This window comes from Brienomyrus brachyistius, chromosome 2 (assembly GCF_023856365.1).
Source record: "Brienomyrus brachyistius isolate T26 chromosome 2, BBRACH_0.4, whole genome shotgun sequence".
NCBI classification, from domain to species: Eukaryota; Metazoa; Chordata; class Actinopteri; order Osteoglossiformes; family Mormyridae; genus Brienomyrus; species Brienomyrus brachyistius.
The window spans coordinates 16,332,776-16,355,712 of NC_064534.1; the positions used below are offsets into that span (position 1 = coordinate 16,332,776).

At 43.6% G+C, this 22,937-nt stretch overlaps 2 protein-coding genes across 3 annotated transcripts; one reads left to right on the top strand and one right to left on the bottom strand.

The window, feature by feature from the left end:
- Positions 1-438: 438 nt before the first annotated feature.
- pold2 (polymerase (DNA directed), delta 2, regulatory subunit) lies at positions 439-4,372 on the top strand. The gene is made up of 11 exons (XM_048990652.1): positions 439-593; positions 1,139-1,364; positions 1,443-1,564; positions 1,681-1,804; positions 2,000-2,114; positions 2,202-2,406; positions 2,545-2,625; positions 2,860-3,017; positions 3,214-3,341; positions 3,438-3,539; positions 3,779-4,372. Exons 2-11 carry the CDS (start codon positions 1,148-1,150, stop codon positions 3,937-3,939), a joined length of 1,413 nt encoding a protein of 470 aa, XP_048846609.1. The 5' UTR covers positions 439-593; positions 1,139-1,147; the 3' UTR covers positions 3,940-4,372.
- On the bottom strand, positions 4,219-19,548 carry LOC125717302 (inactive carboxypeptidase-like protein X2). 2 transcript variants are annotated; one of them, XM_048990195.1, is made up of 22 exons: positions 18,648-19,548; positions 16,604-16,831; positions 16,210-16,266; positions 15,886-15,969; positions 15,679-15,732; positions 15,465-15,560; positions 15,302-15,367; positions 14,839-14,895; positions 14,448-14,501; positions 11,978-12,049; positions 11,003-11,112; positions 10,314-10,453; positions 9,809-9,893; positions 9,275-9,419; positions 9,097-9,182; positions 8,851-8,974; positions 8,571-8,767; positions 8,300-8,473; positions 7,620-8,007; positions 7,030-7,169; positions 6,565-6,664; positions 4,219-5,302 (listed from the first exon to the last, which is right to left on the bottom strand). In XM_048990195.1, exons 1-22 carry the CDS (start codon positions 18,913-18,915, stop codon positions 4,677-4,679), a joined length of 3,351 nt encoding a protein of 1,116 aa, XP_048846152.1. In that variant the 5' UTR covers positions 18,916-19,548; the 3' UTR covers positions 4,219-4,676. The 2 variants fall into 2 exon arrangements, with proteins under 2 accessions (XP_048846152.1, XP_048846153.1); XM_048990196.1 differs by lacking the exons at positions 15,679-15,732; positions 15,886-15,969.
- Positions 19,549-22,937: the final 3,389 nt, after the last annotated feature.

A 22,937-nucleotide genomic window follows, 5' to 3' on the forward strand; every position in this document is an offset into this window, starting at 1 on the left:
TTAGGGGTTTATTCACGTATAGGCCTAGTGTCGGAATCCAATTGTTTTACTTTTTATTATTATTTTTATTGTTTCTGTAAATTGAAAGAGCACGGTGAGCCGAGCGTTTATTTGTGGATTTGTCATATGTTACGTAAATATGCATTTATTTCCTTGGACAGTAACACAATCGAAGAATTAATAGTCCCCAAGAAAATAAATTAGGTTATTTCACTTTTAATTCAGTTTTTGTTTTTGCCGTTTTCTTCCATAATAACGTTTCATCCACTGCTAATTTGTCAGAAGAATACAAAAAGCAGCATGCAAAATTTCAGCAGCAATGAGGCATTCTGAAAGTCACAGGTAATTTCTAAATGCAAATTTTGCTACCATATACAGAACATCCCCGCAGCCTTATTTTTTTAAGAGCGCGCCCTTCCCAAAATGGCACCGCGATGCCTCCGAGCGCTAGCTCTTACGTCACGGGTCAAAGGTGATGACAGCGGCGGGAGTTCTCAATGCCGCTGCTCTGCCCGCGTCTAAGACTGATAAGAGTGAAAATATACTATAACAGCACATCGTTTTCCGCATAACACTGTATTACTGCTTCGCAAGTAAGTTATAAAAGTTCTCAGTAAGTATATTGTTTTCGCTGTTTACAGGACGACGTATCGTGTCGTTTACTCGGTTATCTGATGTTGCTTCAGCTAAAGCTTGTGGTGGTTCATTTCAAATTATGGACCAGTATCGGAACATTAACTGATGTTTATCTAGCACCCTGCATGTCTCACCAGCTCTGTATAAGCTCGGTGTACCGTAAAAGTTAGATTAGAATATGGCGAAAGAATTCTTTTTGATTTGGCTTAGTGTAATTAAATAAGATCTCTAAATATCTTTCTAAATACCAGTGATGCTTCGGGATCTATCTGAAATGTCTAGCTGTCCCCCCTGTAAATTTATATAACTGGTAACGAATACAGAAAGTTGAGAGATGGGGGATATTTATTAAAATAACGTTATCAAAAGTATTTTGCGTCCCACATTTGGATGATCACCTACAGCGGTGTGAAACCGAAATACTGTCAGTGTAGCTCGGGTTTTGCGTAGCCGCAGTCCGGCCCAGGCGTGCGCTCTAAGGATTGTGTCCTTCTCCCCGCAGGCCCACGCGATGTTCTCTGATCTCGCAGTCCGGAAGGAGGGCACTCTGCTCTGTCCGCCGGGATCGGAGGGCCCGCTGTTCGAGCGTGTTCGACCCGATTACGCCAGCTGCACCGAGCGCTTCAGAGTCGGGGAGCGCAGCTTCAACCGGCAGTACGCGCATATCTACGCCTCAAGGCTCATACAGATGAGAGGCATCCTCATCGGCAGAGCCAAGCAGAACTGGGGTACCTAGAAGTTCTCCGTTTTTTGCCATGTCTTGGCTTACTGTACCAGCAGGAGTTTAAATGGATGTGTGGCTTCAGGTGCTGGTGTGCCTGTGAGGAGGCTCTGCGACCTTCAGTTTGGCGAGCAGTGTTGCATTGTGGGAACCCTCTTCAAAAACATGGAGCTTCAGCCATCCATCCTGAAAGAAATAAGCGAGGAGGTATGCGACAAAAATCCTAATGCATAAAAAAAAACTGCTAATGCTTGATAATCCGAACTTGACCTGCTTGATTAGTCCGACTTGCACACCCTTTGTGTTTTGTCTTGGGCTCTCAGCACAACCTGCTACCCCAGCCTCCACGTGCCAAGTACGTCAGTCAGTCAGATGAGCTCATTCTAGAAGATGAACTGCAACGAATCAAGCTGGAGGGAAACATCGACCTGCCAGAATTTGTCACAGGTGTGTGTCCTATTTCTTGCTTCTGTAGTGTGGTATGGGTGTTGGTTGTGGGTTATGTTTTGGGATGACTGTGTGGTTGTTGCTAGTTTAGTTTGTTGCTTTGTATGTATATGTAACCACCGCTCAGCACACATGTGCTGCATTGCTGTGAAAATGAGCCTTAGGATGCCTCTGAAGCTGTGACTCCACCCTCAGGCAGTGTGATCGCTGTGCTCGGAGCTGAGAATAATGATGGGATTTTCACCGTGGAGGCTTTCAACATGGCAGACCTCCCGCAGCAGCACCCCAGGCCGCCCCTGACTTCCGATCGGTGAGTCCGAATCTCACTCTGATGCATTATGGGACAGAATCGAGCACATATGAGATGGCTTGTGTTACTGTGTATTTTGGCTGGCAGATTTGTGCTCTTGGCTTCGGGCCTGGGCCTGGGCCTGGGCGGCAGCGGGGCGGACAGCCTGCTGAGCCTGCAGCTTCTGGTGGACATGGTTTCCGGACAGCTGGGTGACCAGGGCGAGCAGAGTGGGGCTGCACGCATCTGCCGCGTCCTGCTGGCTGGGAACCTTCTGAGCCACAGCACCCAGGACAGAGACTCTGTCAACAAGGTGAGCCTCTTGGGAGGCCTTGGTGCCTCCCGCGCTCCAGCAGGACTCCTGTAATCTGGGCTGATGTCCAGCATATTCTAGGAGTAGCTAATCGAAATGCAAAATGGCTGTGTGTGTGTGTACCCTCCATTGTCTTAGGCTAAGTACTTGACCAAGAAGACCCAGGCGGGAAGCGTGGAAGCCATCCGCTTGCTGGACGAGTTGCTTGTGCAGCTGGTGGTAAGCAAGGCCCCCCCTGTGCCCTGACATGCTTCCTGGGAACCGGCTGAGATTTGACAAGCTGTTTATGAATGTTGGATTCCAGTTAGGATGTGGTGAATCAAAACCTGTTAAGCACAGCATTGTTTGAAAATGGCTGTAGGTTAATCTAAAACTATTTTGTCTTTTGGGATGAGATCCATCTCTCAGAAAGGTGTACAGTGGTCTTTTTTTCCCCACATCTGCCATCTGCAGGCTTCTGTACCAGTGGATGTTATGCCCGGGCAGTTTGACCCCAGCAACTACACACTGCCGCAGCAGCCCCTGCATCGCTGCATGTTCCCCCTGTCCACAGCATACCCCACGCTGCAGCTGGTCACCAACCCCTATCAAGCCGACATCGATGGAGTCCGGTGAGCACCGGGGGTAGGCAGAAGGGGAATGCGCACATCCTTTCTATCTGTACATGATTGCCTGAAATGTTCCTTCAGAATGCGTGTGAGTATTTGATTGGCCAAAGGTACCTTCCTGACGCGCGTGAACGCTTCGAAATGTGACTTCTGTGGATCTGTGAGGGATTGTTCTAACAGACTAGCCTTTGCTTGCCAGGTTCTTGGGTACCTCAGGGCAGAATGTGAACGACATAGTGAAGTACAGTAGCATGGACAGTCACCTCGACGTACTGGAGAGGACCCTGCGTCTCCGCCACTTGGCACCCACTGCTCCCGACACTTTAGGTAAAAGCCAATCAGAGGCACGGGTCAGCCCTGGGGGTGTGGCCTCTGGGTGAGTGCATGGTCTGATTGGTTCTTACCCCTTGCTTTTTCCATAAGGCTGCTATCCATTCTACCAGAGTGATCCCTTCATCATTGAAGAGTGCCCCCATGTGTACTTCAGTGGAAATGCACCTTCGTACCAGGCTAAGCGTATCACCGGTGAGCCAGATGTGCTCTTGACTTATTATTATGCATTTAGGTGCAGAGGTCCCTGTATTGCGTCTAAAAGAATTTTATTAAGAGTCCGAAATAATACGATGGGTCACTTTTAAATAGCTGAGGTACGTTAGTTAGTGTTCTTCTTGGATTATGTTAAGCTGAAGCCTTTTGATTTCAAAGCAAAGCTTACATATGATGTCACTGAGCCCGTTGCGTTTTTGTCTCGCCGTGTCGTGCAGGTGTGGACGGTCAGGACGTCCTCCTGGTCTCTGTCCCAGAATTCAGCAGCACGCATACGGCTTGCTTGGTCAACGTGCGAACTCTCGAGTGTGAGCCCGTCGTCTTCTCCTCCTTTTCGCCCGAGGATGAGGAGGAGAACGACATGAATGTAAGCCACTGAGAGCGGCGAACCTTCCCCTCTGCTCTGTGCAGGCCAGATGCGCTGTCACCAGTCTGCTGCCAGGGGCAGCAGCTCCTCAGAATGAACTTCTGTCCAGTGGCCTTACCTCAAGCCACTGTTTAGAGCACTACTATACTTCAATATGAATTTCAGTACAATTGTCTGAGGTTAACTGTATACTACAGATACTTTGCAAAGTGCCAGAAGGTGTCAGAAGACATTCAAGTTAAATTTGTGGTTCAAGCTATAAAAAAAACACAAATAAGCAACAAGGCTGAATTATATGGCAGCGCTGAACATTTTTTATAATTCTCTCAAGTACTTTCTGTGTTTTGTTCCCCCCTTTGAAAAACATGTCTTTTCTTTGGTCAGTAGCATGTTACTACAATGGCAAAAAAAATGTAAATAAACTTTTATAATGAAATACCTTCTACCTCAAGCACTGGTGGATTTTACTTGTGGGTTAGTAAATGGTACCGGAAGGGCATGTTCTCTTAAGACCTTTAAGTGTGGCCTGTCTTTGGAGACTTCAGGGAAGCTACCCTTTGATCACAATACTGATTACTGCAGGTTCAGTTTACATTGAGAGTTGTGCTGCCCATTAAAAAAAAATTGTGCTATGTTTTCAGAAGAAGGTGAGAACAGTGGATGATACAGATGTTAAGATTCTGGACATAAAGAGCTACACTAACAGCACCTTTCAGATGAGAGGCAGGAATGCATGTTGTGATTTTTGTTTAATAATAATCTGTGCTGTCTTCATACTCATAGTGCTCTGGGGTACTGTCAGGTGGCTGACTGATAGTAGTGCTTATGTACTCATTGTACCAGGAATCATAGAAGGAGGTGGAAATCTCCAGTGGGAACTCCGGCACGGGAGTGGCAGGGAAAGGTGTGGTCGTTGTGGGGGGTGTTGTTGGGAGACTGGTTGTTGGGGGTGTGGTCGTTGTGGGGGGTGTTGTTGGGAGACTGGTTGTTGGGGGTGTGGTCGTTGTGGGGGGTGTTGTCTTCGGGGATAAATTCTTAGCAGCATTGGCTCTTGGTCTCTGTTGCTGCGGTCGGCGGAAAGGCCGCTGGCGTGAGCCATGACTGACAGGTCTTCTCCAACTGGTGTTCATCCTGGGCTGCCAGTGCCCTCCTCCCGGCCGACCGTTGGACAGAAGTCGGAGGGACCTTTGGCCGTTCATTTGCATGATCTGCAAGATGCGGTCCCAGTTGGATTTGTTGAGGGTGAAGCTGCAGGGAGTAGCTCCTGGTTCAAAGCCCACTGCACAGAGGCGTGTGAGGGGGGCGAAACCCTCTGCGCGCACAGTCACATGATACTCCCCAGGATTCAGAAGCCGCCAATAGTCTCCAGAGTCCGCTAAGGAACACCGAATGTGGAAACTTGAGTCAGCACACGTGTATCACTAGTTACAATCTCAATATGTTGGACATGGATGTGTCACACTCAGAAAGTACGTTTACATGCACAGCTAAGCTGAGCTACGGTTATAGCTTAACTGCGCCATTTAATTGGACTACTGTCCTTGTCCCAGTACACATGCATGGAAACATACTCGAATTATTAAACGAAGTATGTCTGACTCTCCTATAGGAATATAGGAGAATAGGTGGCGATATGGCTTTTTTTCAGCTTGTTAATACTGGGATTTTTCCGGTTGACCTATCATGTCACAGACGTAAAAAAATAATAATAATGAATGTGTATGCAAATGAAGTGACAGAGGCTTTAATTGTGATCTGGTTGCAAGAGCAGCTACAAGAAGATCCAAATAGCATAAGAAATAAAGTGTTTTCTATAAAATACTATGACAGCACGGTATTGGAAAATTTTCAAATGTTCCAGTGTGATTTTGTTGTAATAAATACTGAGGTATTTATGAAATGAAAACGGAGTTCAACATTAACTTATCACAAACCCATCTAGGAGTGATTTTAAACAGTAAGGAAGAAAATGATCATGATGGTTTCAACACATGCATTACTCATGCAAAAGCACTGAAGATAAACTTAACACTGATTTTTAAACATACTAGGTAATCTTGAAAATGAATGATCATTAAATGTGCAAAACTTGCTAGGTTCTTTTTCCTATAGCAGAGTAAAAATGTTTTAGCGAGACTTAAACTCTTGGTGCTACAATATCCATACCAAACTGAAGGTAAGAAAAAGCCTGATCTTAATCTACAGTACAGTAGCTGACAAGCGATGTAAGAACTGGATGTGCATAACATGCGATGCTGATATATCGCACATCATCTGATCCTCTGCTATGCTCAAAGCTTCTTCTGTGTACTGGCTTCTGTTACTTCCGGGACAAAGCCCAGGAGGGCGGGGGACACTGGAACATGCGCAGAGCACCTAGGCCATATTCAATACGATTTCAGGCAGACTAACATGTCTGCATGCACTTTAAAAGTCTGGTTTTAGTTGTGCTAAAACATTTGATTTACTCATTGCAAGCAAAGAACAGCACGTCACATTAATTTCTGAGACATTAAAAAAATCTAATATGAATGAACAAATGTACATCCCTTGTGAAGCAGTAAATAGCAGCATTTTCCCTTTGAGTGATACTGTAATCCTCTAATTCACAGGGGCTTTAAGAGCCAGACTGTTTACCTGTCCTGACATCGTGGTTCACTCCATCGACCGACACAGTCGCATTGGCTATGGGGTTGCCTTCCCGGTCCCTCACCACTCCCCTGATCCCCCGATGTACCTGAGATTACAGGGACAAAGCATTTTCAAACACAACTACATGCCTCTAACAAAGGAAGAGCTAACAGTATCATAATTTTTCTTTCATAAAGAACATCCACTCTAGGCTCCTGTGGAGCCTTTCCAAGCTACTAGGCTCAAGACAGGAGACCCAGTTACACAAACATTAATGGCAATTTTGAGACGACAAGTCACCTAACTACTCGACTTTGTACCGTGGGAAGAAACCCGCTCAACAGAGGGAACATCTAGCAGGCATGATAAAGATCCTCAACCCTGGAAGCATGAGGTCCCAGCATTTCATGGTGGCCCCAGTGAAACATGCTACCGTGAGTATTGTTCTAGGTGATGTACAGTGTCTCTCACCTGCTCCATGTAGACCAAAAGTGCTTCTCGGTTGTTCTCCCATTCCTGTGCGAGCTCACTTTCATGGGGAAACTTGTCACAGCCAAGGAAGATGCTGAGCTCGAAGCAGTTGGTATGCAGATAGCTGAAGTCATTCATGCCTTGAAGTGAAATCAGAGGGACCATAAGTTTCATGCAAAACCCAGCTGAGAAAGTGGTTATTTAGATAAAATGATGATTGGTGTTCAATACTTATAACAATACTTGTAACTATGACTGCAGAGTCAATTCCAGAGGTGTCATTATATTTGTTGCAAATCAAGACATGATGTAGAGGACCACAGAATATGACTGGTTTTGTCATATGGTAATATGACTTATGGTAATCTGGAAAATGTGTTCTGAAAACTGAAGTTTGGTAAGTGAGATTAAATGAACTCATTATGCAGTGGCCACACGGGCAGATCTAGTTGAATTTACACCATAAATAAAATTAAACATTGGATCTTAGTCAGTACTTTGTGTCTTGTTCTGGTCAATGTAAAAAAAAAAAAAATCATGTAGGTTAATTCTATTATTAATGCTCTTGACTGCCTGATCTTTTCACTCACTGCCAACTGTAGGCTTCCATCTTGCGCGATTGACGATGCTTGCACCACGGGCAAGGTCATTTTTGTGGCAGGAGCCACGATGGTTGTTGATCATGTTATGATGGGTGGAGGCAAATGAAACAGCCAGCCAGCGGAATATGGACTCGTCAGCTATCTCTCTTAGCTCCTCCTCGCTCTCTGGGTAGACCCCATGCCATGGGTCTTCGTCTTCATCCTCTTCCTCATACTGTCGCACTGTCCGTCTCCTCTCATTCTCCACCTTTTCCTTGATTCCTTGGCGCATATCAAAGGGGTACGCAACAACCTTCTCTCCCCCCTGCAAATTGGCTCCCAGCATGAATGGGTAACTCTCCATCCAGGACATGATTGCCCTGGTCTCCACTGCAAACTAAACAACACAGGGGCTCACAGTTAAGCTACAAGGAAATCCATGTACCCAATCTGATCATTTCATGAGTGTTGTATAATTATTGTACTCGGTGCTTAAGATATTGGAATACTGTCATCCACAGTAATGAGAGTGGACTCAGTTCCTGTAAATTAGCTTTACGTTTTCTGTTTGGCGGGGTGTTGAATCACCATACTCTGCATTTAGTGTGTCTGTGACTGACCTAACTTTTGTTCAGAGGTTTTCAATTTGGCCCTCTCTAGTATATCCATATGCTGTAGTTCATACACACCGAGCCATTCAGGAAGTGCTCTGGAATAGGAATATGGTGATTGGGTGTCACTTGTGGAACCAAGCCCTTATCCTCTGCTGCCCACAGGATGCTGTTGAGGTCTGGGAAATTCTGGAAAATGTCATATCCCTCTTCTGTCCAGTGTCCAAGTTCCCAGGTTGCCATCTCTGAGCCCTACAAAACAGAGATGTTAGAACAGGACATCAAACAGCACAAACCACAAAGAATCTAATGGAGAAAATGGTTGGCGTGGTAGGTGAAGAGTTCTAACCGCTTCAAATGCCAGCTCATGGGCATCAGGGTTGAGCGATGGCACCAGGTGGATACGTATCGAGTCGACGAGGCGGCGTACGCGAGGGTTGCCATCTTTGTATTCCTTGCACAGAAACTGCATAAGCAGCAACAGTAGTTCTCGTCCCAAAGCCTCGTTTCCATGAAGTCCAGCTGTGTAGCGAAACTCCGGTTCACCTGTCAGGGACAGGAAGGACAGCCTTTAGAATGACAGTGGAAGCAATGGCTACTCTCTGCTACATACTGGCCTCTGCCCCCACCCAGCTCATGCTCCCCAGGATTGTCCGAGATCTCCATGGCATAGATTTTCAGTCCTTTGAAGCTCTCCCCAATGTCGTACAATCTGGTGATATTCGGACACTCGTTCTTGATTGAGTACATCATCTAGAAGAAGAACAGGATGAGGAGAGTGGGAGTGTTTTTGCATTCTCCTGGCCAGTCATTGCTTGATAGCACGTTGGTTTAGATATAAATTTCCCCTTAGTGATGCAAAACACTCTTCAAACCTCGGCCATGTCTTTGTAGCTGTGGTATCTGAAGTCCAAGTCATCTACTGAAATAACTTCATTCTGAATCTGGTGGCTGTTACTACCTGAATAGACAAAAGCATATTGATATGAAATCAAAGGCTGTAACAAACAAAAATGTATGGGCACATGTCTCTGTAACCTGGGCAACACTCACTGGGCAGTGGGCACCCCATCACTTCCAGTCTCATGCACAGGCTGCCGTTCCATGATTGAGGCAGGATCCGGATATAGCGAGCCACCACGGGCTCTATGAACTGTGACACCACAGGTGTGTCCTTGTCCAAATTCCCCACAAACAGCTGAGAAGCAAAGGTGGGTAGTCAGCATTCACCTCAAGACATCACCTTCCTCTTGCCCACTGATCTTACATTGCTGCTAAACAGCCAACTAATACAAATATCGTAGGTATGTAGCGCAAGATCACCAGTTGAAATATCCATATCTACAGTAACCAAATATTTTGCCTCATTAACGAAACAAAAACCCTGGACTATAAATTAAACATACCGAACAACGATCAGTCCAATCATAATTAGAAGCGATGTTAAAAGTTATATTTTTAATATGGTTAACCTGAATACAACATTCTGCGATCGACAGGTGAAATAAAACAGCATATTGAACATCACGGCCGTAACACATATAAATGCATTGGTGGTTTTGTATGTCAGCAAACCAGATTCCGCACCCACTCAGCGTAGCCGTCATCAAGTATATTCCACTCCCGGCTGTCATTGCTGAAGGCCACATAGTAGGAGGTGACAAAGTCATTGCTGTTACAAAGAAAGGAATGGCATCATCAGAGAGATCACTGAAAAATCTCGGATCTTCTGTGTCACTGAATAATTCACAGAGTAACCATGGCTGTTGAATAGAGAGCTGCTTGGACTGCGTAGTATTTGGTTGCTTGGCTGCTTGAGTCTACTTGAAGGATCACAGCCGTCAATCCCCCAAGGAGTTATCATTGAGAATATCTGACATGAGAAATCAAAGTCATTTCCACTGATGTTTATGATCTCAGACTTGACTAGATTTGGTTGGTTTTGTTCAACCAATGTTCTTTGGTTGACACACATTATGGGATTGATCAGCATAACATTAATATCTCATTGCATATAATTAATGAAGCAGCAAGGAAGATGGCATAAATCGTTTTCCACTCGGCTGTGGGCCGTGTAGCAGAGGCCTCTTACCTCATGTCAGAGTCCCTGCCCTGGGTGATGACTCCAGTGAACTCAGTGTCCTGCCGCATATCTATTTCAAACCAGTTCTCCCTCTCATCGGGATTGGCACACCATGCTCCTCCATATACATCTTCCTCATCATCTGAGGCCTGCAATCATTCATCGTCCATGGGGTCAGCAGGGCGATGGTATTTGCACTTGTATTAATTGAGTTTGCTAATATATTCTCTTAGATTGACCTAGCTAACAATCTTTGGTTCCCAGAATGTTCCAGGAAGGTTATTACATTCCCTGAAGATTTGTTTGGTTACCCTATGGTTACTCGAGAAAGTTTATTTAGAATGTTGGCTGCATATTTTGATTCTCGTTACATTCAAGTGCCTGAAATGGCAAAGATCTCAGATTTTCCTAATGTTTGTTATGCTGGAACCTTTGGAAAACCTTACGACAGCGTTTCAGTTAGGTTCTCTAAATGTTCACATAATCTTAGAATTTTTAGTTTTGAAAACATTTGGGGGAAGTTCTGATGCATAAAACCCTGGAGCAAACATCACGAGAAGGATTGCTTAAAACTAACCAAAGGAGAACCCAAGGCTAATGTTAGTTGAACATACGGCATTTGCTGGGGTACCATTGTAAGTAAGAGGCTAACTCCAGTGCATCAGATCCACAGTAGGGTATCTAAATACCTCTCGTACCTGCATATTGAGCCGGGCCCTCTGTGGGTTGAAGGCAAGGCTGGACATTGAGGATGCTAGTAGCTGGTCATTCTCTATACGATGGGACTCCATGCCCAGTGGAGGACACTCTGTAATTAAAAGCACTAAGTTATTCATCAGTCATAATATAATATAAAAGTAGAATATTTGTTACCATACTCTTCTATTGGCCTGGTGGATTTGTTTGTACTGCTAGGTAAGACAAACGACCCAGACAGTCTAATGAGGACGTATCACATTCGTTTTTATAGAACATGCCAGAGCTTAGCTGTGTTTTCCTCAGTCATCCTCAAGGCTGAGCTGTGGAGCCAAAAGCAACACAGCTGTTCCAGAAAACAAGGCAGGCTGTTGATGTTGGAGTCTCCTGCACTTATTCTCAAACGTGTGCTGTTGTCCAGATCTTGGAAGCAACAAGTGACTCCTGCCAAGCTCAGCTGACATTCCACTGTGTTACTTTGATTGATTACTGTAAAAAACTGAAAGAATCGCCAATATGAAAGATGGAGAGGCTTAGATTCTTTGTGGCAGGACTGCGGGAAACGCCATCAATCCAATTTGGAAGCCAGCCGAACTAAGGAGACATTATGTCATTTTTGTTTTCAGTTTGCACGGTAAATTGAGCTAGCTTTCATGATGCACTTTTTCAAATACTTCTCAGTGCTGGAAGACTGCAGCCAGTTTCCACTTTACTTAAATATTCGTGGTCCTGGCTGAGTTGTAGGGTAAATGAATGGGCAAAAGAAATGTCTGAAATGTAAGAATCTCAGAATGGAAAATGAGTGCCTAACACTGCAATGACAGATGTGCTGCATGCATGGTTTTGCAAGTACGTCAACAGCAACTGAAAAAACTTAAATGTATTTACATCTGCTTACAGCTTACATCTGTATGTTTCCGAACAGCGTATAACAGCAGCACAGTGTTCCGCCGTTTCATACTGTAATGATTTCTTACTTTTTGCCTCCGTGAAAATGGGAGGCGGCCTCCGTCGTGCCTTTTCCACCTCCTCCCATCGTCTCTGTTTTTCTTCCATGAAATATAAGAGAGAGATTAGTGAGGGGGTCTGTAATCGACTGACATCCCATCTAGGGTGTTCCTTGTGCCTTATGCTACCTGGGATAGGTTAAGCATTTAAGTACAGCAAAGAAAACTATTATAAAAAAATCTCTGAATTAATTAATTTCAATACCGCCTAACTGTTGTCCAGTATAACATGGTTAGCGTCATCTAAAGTATAATTGAGTCACTAATTTAGTTTTCTCAAAAGAAAGTACATTAAAAGTATTTTTTGTTGTTGTTTTTCGGACGTTATAATTTTTGCTCCCTTCACAGATGAATACATTTGCAAAGTACATGCGTGTAAAATACCACACGAGTGTCAAATCGCGGACGGTGAGAATGATTGGTAGCGACTTGTGGTTTGGCTCAGTATAATTGTTACCTCAATCAGAAACACCCCACCCCTCAGCCTTTATTTTCTTCTAGCACATGAAAGGGAAGATCAACTACAGATATTTTCCCAGTAAATTTAAAACAGACACCAGTTAATAAAATACCACAGACAAGACAACAGGAAAGAGTAAAAAACAAATCATGTGCATCAACTGACAAAGAACGCTGCAAAGGCCTATTTTTGAGAGTAAAACTATTAGTGAAATTAGGGGAGACCAGGGTTGGTTGGTATAGTTTCCATTCAGTGCTGTAAATTTCATATATGCATTACATTTTCATAACCTAGCTACCTGGAAATTTATCCTTAAGGTCTCAGCTATAATCAGTGAGATTAGATTACAGAAAACAGTTACAGTAAATAGTTTATTTGGTTATGAAAACATGTTGTGCCCTAGTGCCAGCCAGTCCCAACATAGATTTGGTTGACACACATTATGGGTTTGATTGGCATAACATTCATATTGTATGCGTTTTGTAAGAATCTAGTATCATACAAAAAAATTGGACTTTTTTTCTATTCTAAAGTAAAACCAAACATTAAATGTCAGTGAAATAATGCTTCCAAATATATGAGATACTCAAATTATCCTTCCATCTATACATTTTCTGTACCCGCTTATCCTATTCAGGGTCGCAAGGGCACTCAAAATATGTTCAAAATATTAGTTTGAAACATTATCTAGCAGATGAATAAGAACCATAATAAAACAAAAAAATCTTGGCTGCTGAACATTTTAAACATGCCATCTCCTTGCATTTTTTCTCCAAATAATTTTCCAAATACACAACTTGTTTTTAATTACTCAAAAAAAAATGAAAGTAGATGGTGTATTATGTGATAACCAGCCCCAGCTGCACCCTACATGCACTTCGTGATACCAAGCTGGCATGACTTATCACAGACCTTCAAATCATAGAACAAATCATACTGTACTGTAGCTAATCCCCATCTCAGTTTGCTACAATTAATTTATTTTCAATATCTCACTGAGATATCTATAAAATTAGACATTTTCCAAGAGGCAATTTATTGTTTTGATGATTAAAACCACAACCGCTTGATGATTAAAACCACTTCTGTTCTCTTGACAAGATTTTTGAATGCAGTTCATGTGAGACATCTCATAATTTAGCATTTCGGCAAAAGCTCCCTTTATTTGCATGGAAATTATTGTTGCGCTAACCAGCCTCTGTGGCCAACCAACCCCAGTCTCTTCTATTTTATTGTAGTCATTTAGGGAGAAAGTGATTTAAAGTATTTGTCTATTCAGGCTATTTTTCTATTCTATAGCCCTATATTTAGACAGAGTCTAAATATTCACGTGGCCCTACATATCTTACATCCAAACGCGGGCTGGAGACTGATTAGCTTCTCATACTGAATGTAGAACATCTCTTGGGACCATTTCTGTCCAAAGATGACATTTACTGTGCTGAGCACGCAGTTGTTCCTACATCCCACAGCCTACATCTGCTGTTTTACTCTTTGCTCTGGGGAAAATGGGCACCGTTCCCCTAAAACTGCTTTTTCTGTTATTTTCATTCACTTTTATTTTTCATACTTTGCCATCTTTTCCTCCACCTTCAGTCCACTTTTATTTTCCCGACTCGTCTCACAGAGCTTCAGCCCCCACCCTCACCCCCCCCCCCTCAGTGTCCTACTCCGCTTAAACACGTCAAATAGGACGTTTGTCCAATTTTGGAGGTTAAAATTGGGATGGATCTTTTTTTCAGAATATAATGCTTTGAAAGTACGATTTACCCATAACATCCAACAAGGGATACAGTGATGCCATTAGTATCCCTGAAATGATTGTAATATTTAATGTTTTATTTTTCATTCTATATTCCTATATTTCCTTTTTCCATTTTTAATAACTATGCAGGGTGACAAGAAGCCCAGATCCCAACACTGGAATCACAGAACACAGAGTTACACCAGCCTGATACGCATATTATCACGTGGACATACCTTCTTCCATTTCCTTCCTCTGTTTTTCTCTTGTCTCTTCTGGAATCCTTACATCTGTAAATATCAAGCAGCCATGAGTGATACCAGAAAAAATGAGAGAGTTTCCTTAAAGTCCCTGGTAGCACATGCATCTGAAATAGTGCATTTTATAAGCTAAGGCTGGATCCTATTTTTTCCACTTTCATCTATTTCAAAAACAGATATTTGTCAGATTTCTGTAGGCTGCCAGAAACATTACAACAAACATTTAATCCAATCTTTCGGATTAACAGGATGCAAATTTAAATCTGTAGTCAACAAAGTCTCCTACGTGATGATACAGTATGTTTTCCAGGTGCCGTAACATCGTGGCAGCATAGACCGTTATGTACAGTATAAGTCAGTTACATACGGTATAAATCCTCGTAGTCGTAGTACAATGAGTTTTCAAAGGGTGGCGGGGGAGACTCTGTGAAACAGATAAACCAAAAGTTAGACAGAAGCAGATTTACCTGGAGCTGGAACACATATGAGACCAACCCATAAACTGGTCAGTTTAAAAGCGGGATAGTTTGGCTTCTTGGCTTGGATTGTTCGGTTCAGCTCCATTTTGAGCTCATACTGAGGACTTTATGTCGGAGACAAGAACACGCTGTTTCGTTTCATACAGCATTTCATAATGCCTGTTTTGAAAACTTTTACATCTTTGAGACTGCATTAAAAATGTACTCTGGAATGTAATGAGATGAATGCAAGACAACGTGTTTCTAATGTTTAAAGCACACCCTGACAAATTCCTTGTCCCTATGTAGGTTTTTGTCTATTCCTACAGAAACCCGAGGTCACGTTCCTGAGAGTATTGGAGAAAAAGTCACCTGAGGCGGGAGAGAGCTCTGTAGGAAGGATCTCTTTGCCGTAAGGGAAGGTCTCTGGTAAGTCATCTGTTAAGCAGGAATTAGGACTGTAAGGTGTCTTGTATTGAACCCAGCAAAGGGCTAGAAGGAAGTTCTGACAGTAAATGTAACAGTTTCAACATACATGTAGCATCCCAGTAGTCATCTCCCTCCCTGCCCATGACTTCAGTGACAAGGTCCGAGGGAGATGGGGTCTCAGGTACCACCCAGAATTGGTCAACTGCAAGGGAAACACAGACCTCAGAGCTCATGACACCACAATAGGATCTGTGTGCTAGATCTGGTATATGTAGAGCACACACTCATTTCAGTCAAGACATATTAGTATGTTCACACACTTCCTTCTGGTTCTTCGCTGTCTTTTTCGCTTGTCTCTTCCAGAATCTTTGGATCTGTAAATGACAAGGAGTTATGAGGAATGCCAAAAAGGGACTTTCCCTCTGTTAAACATAAATGCACACAGAAAGGTGGCCTGTATTGTACCCTATGGAGGCCTAGAAACAAGTTCTGCCTGTAGAAGCTAATGTCTGTCCATTAAAACATACATGTAGCATCTCCCTCCCTCCACATGATTTCTGTCACGAGGTCTGAGGGATCTGGAGTCTCAGGTACCACCCAGAATTGGTCAACTGCAAGGGAAACAAAGATCTCAGAGCTCAGGACACAACAATAGGAGTCTTCTGTGTGCTAGATCCAGTGTGGATATAACACACATCCATTCCAGGCAAGCCACACTGTCATTATGATGCTGGCGATGCTCAAAGAGAAGACACTTCACTAGGATTTACAGTCTTGGAAAGATGTCAGAGGTATCTACGGTGTGAGCCGTCAAGCTAAGGAAAGCATTTTGGAAGGCAGGCCTGTCTTACTGCGGTCTAGGTCCGGATACACATCTTCAGTCACCGGAGGAACGTCCGTGGAGGCCGCTAGAGAAATGCAATCACAGGACACATTCTCAGTTATGCTCCAAATTGGCACTCTGGGTTGTCTTGCTGCAATGTCAAATTATAATACGATGATCCAGTATTTATTGCATTATACAGAAGGGTTTGAAGCAATGTTTTCAACAAGTCCTATGATTTCATAGATCTTCATACACGTATACATCGGTCATGCAGATTCAGTAGCTTGCTATTACATTTTCTGACATGAGGAAGTCATATTTTAAAGACTTTGAGAGGTGGTCACTGTGCTATAAGACACATCCAAACTGTGGTTTGAGTCTGACCAGCAGTTTGTGGCCCTGTGCTAATGGGCACCTACACTGGTCCCAGATGGGGTCGACCACCATCAGCTCTTCCTCTTGTACGTGGGGAGGTTCAGACGGGGGCCCCTCTATCTGCACTTTCTTGTTCTTGTTCCTGTGCTTCTTTCCAGACTTGTCTTTATTTTTCTTGTCGCCTTTGCTCTTTCTTTGGGGGGATTTTGTGGGCTTGGGACCTCTGTCCTTCTTGCTTCTGGCCTCCTTCCTGGCTGCTTTCCTAGACCTACCTACAGTGAGACGGTAGAGATTAAACAAAGTCGGTCTGTCCCTTGCCACTGCAGACATACAGGTCACATCAGGTACTGTGGTGCCTCCCATGCCCTGCTCTGTACCAGTCAATGAGCCTCACAGAGCCTTTGAGACATGATTTTATGTGTGATGTAAGTGCTATTCCTGCACTGACTCATATACACATTTTCTTTGCATCCTTGCTTTCTCTTGGACTGAAGTGTAGTGAGAAAATCTGTTTCTAATTGTGGCCAGAACAGCACCAGTCGGACGACACCGGCGAAGAGCCAAAAGCAAGAGCTGGTAGGCATGCATGTACCAATATTCCCTGTCAAGGAGATCCAAGAAAACATTGCACAATGACATCAAATGCAATGCCGTTGCCATATTTATGAATATTACACCATTGATTTGCAGTTGTTGAAATCAGGTTTGGGTTATTTCATTTATCCATCCAGCTGGTCATCATATTCAAACAGGTTTATATAACCTGTTTTGAACAAATTTATGCATCTGTACAAAGATGCAGTTCAGGTTAAGCACCATTCTAAGGGGTTAATATTACAAAGTCACTGGGTTTGTGGAATTTGTACTAAGACTTTAGGCAGTACTAATTATCAAGCATTCATGGGATTATCTTTGCAGTGATGGGGTCTGGAATCCTTCAAGAACAATAACCCCCAATCACTCGCCATTGTAGGCGTATCAGACCTTTGCTTTCCATCCACAGCTGTTCATGTTGCACTTTGGACCACAGAATGTATCTTAAACATTCTTTGGGGTGAAACAACTGCACAGTGACCCGCTTACAGCTCTTACAGCTGTCTCACTTTTTCCTACTGGAAAAGAGCACCGAAATGATAATGGAAAAGTTTATGTGGACAGCTATACTTTTTCAATACTGAGGCACCTCTTGGGATATGGACGAAAAGGGACTTTCTAAGATGTTGGTTAGTAGTTATTTGTGGATTTATGAGATAGTGTTCTCTCAGCCCTTTCCGCCTTCCCCGTAGGCTACGACTGATAATACTCGGATTATGAATAGGCTGTGGGATGATGATTTACTGTAATGGGAAACTTTCTGTGTGCTGCCAAGTTCCATGATCCCTTATTAAGGATCCTTGTGCCAGAAAGGTCCTCTGTCATAATACCAGTGTTACTGACTGATAGATCATTGCAAAGATCTGCCACACAGTCCTGGACTTTATCAAACGGATTCAAATTACTTAAGTAGCCAAAGGTAACACGATATACAATATATATATATATATATATATATAACTGAAACCTATGAAAGTTCTACTGAATAACAAATGGCAATTATACTAATGCCCAGTAATGAGGACTAACACTGCGTTTAATAAAATCAGAATGCTAGAGGTTAAAATTCAAATGGAGTCATCGGTATTGCAAGTGTTATCGAGAAACCCCCTCCTTGTCTCTCATATAATTTTGGTCCTCAAGTCATAATAGAGATTCCAGTACCACTGATATTTTCTTAAACAAGAGAAAGTTTTGCTACAAATCGCAATGGAAAGTCAGGGGTGGAATTACACCCACCACATTCCCCTGTATATGCTATAGCGATGCTTTCACCAGGTTCTACTTTACAGAGTCATGGTAACTTTCCATCAAAGATATTTGCTACTTCTTGACTGTGCTGACCACATGTGCCGCATGTATGGCCCACACAAGACTCGGATTCAAGCGTCACTCGGTACCTTCTTATTATCTCATCTTAGTTTTTCACCTGTCTTACATTTGAGAACTTTATAGGTCGAAGCCTAATACCACGTGATTTCGTTTTACTTTTACCTTTCACTGGTTTTTCCATGGATTTCCGGGTTTTGGTTTTGCCTCTAGGAGCCCTCATCTCCGGGTCCATGGCAGGCTGGACCACAGTCACCTCCTCACGGTACTCGTCCTGCGCCTCATCTCTCCGTTCCAACCTGACCTCCTTTTTTTCTCCGACGGCTCCATCCACGGCTGCCGTCAGCGTGCCTGTGCTGTGGCTGCACGCCAGCATACAGGACAGGGCGAGCATGGCGAGGGCCAGCCACGGTACAACTCCCCTCACCTTCATCACGGCTTACGTGGGGGGGGGGGGGTCCTCAGGCACGGCAGGCGGCTGAAGCGGCGGCGGCCAGGAGTGAAGAGTGACACAAAGGAATCTGCAGCCGTCAGTCACATTCAAGGGAAAATAAACTGAAACAAAACTACTTCTTTTGTGCTGGTGGTAGAGAAAGGTACTCAGAGGTTAGGTGCCTTTAATATAAAAAATTATTTAAAAAAATACATCACACGGAACTTTCTGAGGTTAAGGGTCCTTGCTAGGAAGCTCCTTAAAAGTATATACAAAAAATTTTGACAGACAAGTGAAAATGATGATGAATGATGAAGGAGAACTCTCACTTAGTTGAATGATTCCACCAAGACAAAGGCAAGAAAATGATCAGTACTGGTGCAAAGATCCATGGTGTGGCAACATTTCCCAGCAGAGAGCGAGAGGCATATCCCAGTCAGATATGAAATCTGGTGATGTCAGCACGTCACCACAAGGATGAAAAAGGAAAAGTGATTCCTGACGACTGATGGTCCCTCAAACACCCCCTAGGAGAGCAGAAAGGGAGCCCTCTGAAGGAGGTCTGGGGGATGTCGATGTGGTCTCCCTTACAGCCTGTTGCAGAGAGAGGAGAGAGGCAGCCCTGCAGTGTGCTAAGAGGTGGAGACTCGCAGCCAGCAAAGGGAGGTGGAAGAGAGAGAGAGTGAGGGGGAAAGGATGTTGACGATACTTAACCCATACCATTCACACATAGCAGAATACGCTCCAAAAACAGAAGGTATGGAGATATACAAATAACTGAGCCCAAAAAAAAGTAGTTTTATTTTCTCCACCTTCTCAAAACATGTAGTCATTGGTACCATATGTCCCTGCCTCTCCGGGATGGGCTCCGGACCCCCCACGACCCTCAGGATAAGCGGTTTCAGAAAATGGATGGATGAGGATGGGGAAATTGGAAACTGGGGTCTATTCTCCCAGAGGAGCCAGTGGGCCCTGTAGGGCATCCATCACTCACACATGCAGAAAGAGTGGGCCAGCCGCCACCCCTTTGGATGCTCAAGAAGACCAAGAAGAGCCGTGATCTTAAAGGGAAGGAGCTGTGTAGCTCTGTAGGTCTGTCTTCATGTTTAATGTAGTGACGAGTTTTATGAAAGTGTAACTAAATTCCAAATGTATTTTACTCTTTCAAGACTTTGGTCTGGAGGAAGATGACTCATATTTTTCCCCTAAACCTTTCCAATTAAAATCAGATGAGGATTTCCAAAGGTTTATCTCTTTTATAACATTAAACAGACATATTGGCCTCATCTACAAAAGCACATTATTCAAAATGACCCCCATGGAGAAAATGTATTGTATCTGTGGATTGTTTTTGAGAAACGTGTTAAAGTCGTTACTGGTATCGTTAAATCAAGCTGTCAGATATTGGCTGGATACACCACAGCTGTCGTGCTAGAAGCACTTCTTTCTCCTTGGTGATTTCATTGGCTGAGAATCTGATAATATTTTCATGAAACTTGTGCATGTTCTTAGCACAGTGTTACTTAATACTTCATGATAAGTATGACCAAAGAGAAAGGACATGAAAAACAAAGTTTATGCTTGTGTATCTTTGGCTAAAACTCCTGTGGATGCAGTATTTTGATTATTCTGCCTTGAAATCCATTTAGTTATTGTTTAGCAATCTCGGGACGTCATAAATGCAGGATTTTAATTAACATGAATCTTTTTAAATACCATGGCGTTCTGTTTACTCTTTCTGTTCATGGTTATTATGCTCTAAGTTATGTTTTAAGTGAAGCCAGGATTCATGGCTCTGGTTCAGTATGTGTAAGTGGTGTTATTATCTTCTGCACAGCAGCTGATGGGGATCTTTTTGGTTATAAAACAGCTGGAGAGGCTGCTGCAATATGCAGTGCTCTTCAACTTGGGCCTTTTTTGGTTGAACATAGTTTTGGATGAATATCTGCTTTATAGTCATGAGGCAGGTTAGTTCGGTAAGTAACAGATAAAGTTCAAAAGATGGGAGATGCCGGAATCGCGGGAGAGCAGATAATATTTAACCCAAACCATTCACACATAGCAGGAGCTGAATCTGTGTTGGAAAAGTGGATCTTTCAGGCTACAGGAAAGGGCTTCGGTATTTTGTTTAAATTCTCCATGTTGTTAGATCCAAGGCTAAATAGTTCACGTATGATGGTTTAGGAGAAATCCATACTGAACCTCTAGCTGATTCCCGATTTCTTATTTGCCCACAAACATTAAGCGTGGGCACAGACTCTGAGAGCCGAACTAGGCCCAGACAGCAGTCGCTGGAACATGACAGGCTGTCCTCCTCACCTGCTTCCTAAACCGTAAAGCTGTGTAATTACTGTAGAGAGTGATGAACATCTGCCAAGTAGTGATTATGGTTGCAATATAAAATACTGAAAATGGTTCATTTATGCTGAAAAATGGGCATTGTGTGGCACATTACAAAAATCACAAATGTAATTCCAGATTTTTAAGATTTCCATACTTTGATTGCGATAATTGCAATTCCATACTTACATAATGGGCACATGCTGTAATACAATGCAATGATACTGGTATTGACTGGACTGGGGCAAAAGCAGCAGTCTGCTCTGTAGGACACTAATCTGCTGTCCAGTCAACTCCAGTATCCAGTAGCTGCTTTGCTGAACATCATGAAACAATCAAACACAAGTGTGTTTCAGGTGGAGAAGCACGACCCTCAGATACGGAAAACTCCAAGCTCCTGCCGTGGGAAAGGTGCCCCCTTGAGGACAGTCGGGTGCATGACATCACTCACATGAACTAATCGTATAAGAATCCGCTGCGTCAGCACATCTGGGCGGATGCTGCTGCACACTGAGCGGAGGTGCAGGGGAACGGTGAGAGGAGGAGGAGCACGTAGGTACCAGAAGGCTCTCCTGGTACACATGGAAGCAGGCCTTCACTGGTCACACTAATTCCTCTATGTGAGTGTTACCCCATTGGTTCTAGGAGAAGATATTTTTGGCATCCCTCCCAGTCCTGCAAATCTTGCACCATAAAAGGATTGGGTGGACCTTTTTTGTCAGGGGGGTGGGGATATGACACAGCTAAAAGTGTAGGGTGGCATGTTTAAGTGTTATGAGTCATTGAGTGCCAACTGTGTACATGTGAATCACAGTAGACTAGAGATCCTATTATGTTATTTAAAAGACAGTTATTAGTAGCATATTTACACACAAGAGTTCACCCTACAGATAATCGATTTATGCAAGTAAAAGAGGGAAAGAAAATGGAGAGAGGAAATAAAGAAAGAAAGGAGGCAAAAGGGGGAGAGTGAGAGGATAATGAGAAACATTTAGAGTGTCTCATGGTTTCCAGTGTCACATGCTGTCCAAGAGTCCACTCACCACATCTGCATTGCAGAATGCAGACCGTTCAATGATTTTTCAAAGGTTTTCGTGCAACTTTTAGAAAACACATGCGGAAAATATGATTGAAGTCTAATCACTCTGCTGTGAAATATTATTAGTATTGCAATTTTGGCCGGTGCTGCTCAATATTATTTTCAGCAGTCTAGGAGGCTGGGAGATGCTGGTTCAGGCCCTCTGTGACATCATCGGCAACCTGGCTGGGGCTGGAACGCTCTAAACAGGCACGTGACAACCCCTGTCTCTAGTACACACATCTTAACAGGAGGATGGCTGACGGCACCCAGGCTGCCATTACACCATGATTTAGCTACAGCTGCAAAGAAGATCCTGTAATGGTTATCTCACACAGAGCATGGGATGCTCAAGGGCCATGCTAATGTAGTCTTATTACAGCGCAGCAAAATAACAATGAGAGGCTCAGCAGGGTAAGTCTCTGTGCCCGTGATCATAATATCGCTAGCTGAGCCTTGGCAGAACAGTCACATGTCCTTAGGCCCTTCAGCAAGGCCCTTAACCCCCAGCTCCAAGGCCACCTCACTTTGGTCATTCCCCCCGCCAAGCTATGAAGAGAAGCATAAGTGAGGAGAAGCGTTCCGATGCACCTGTATTTGTACA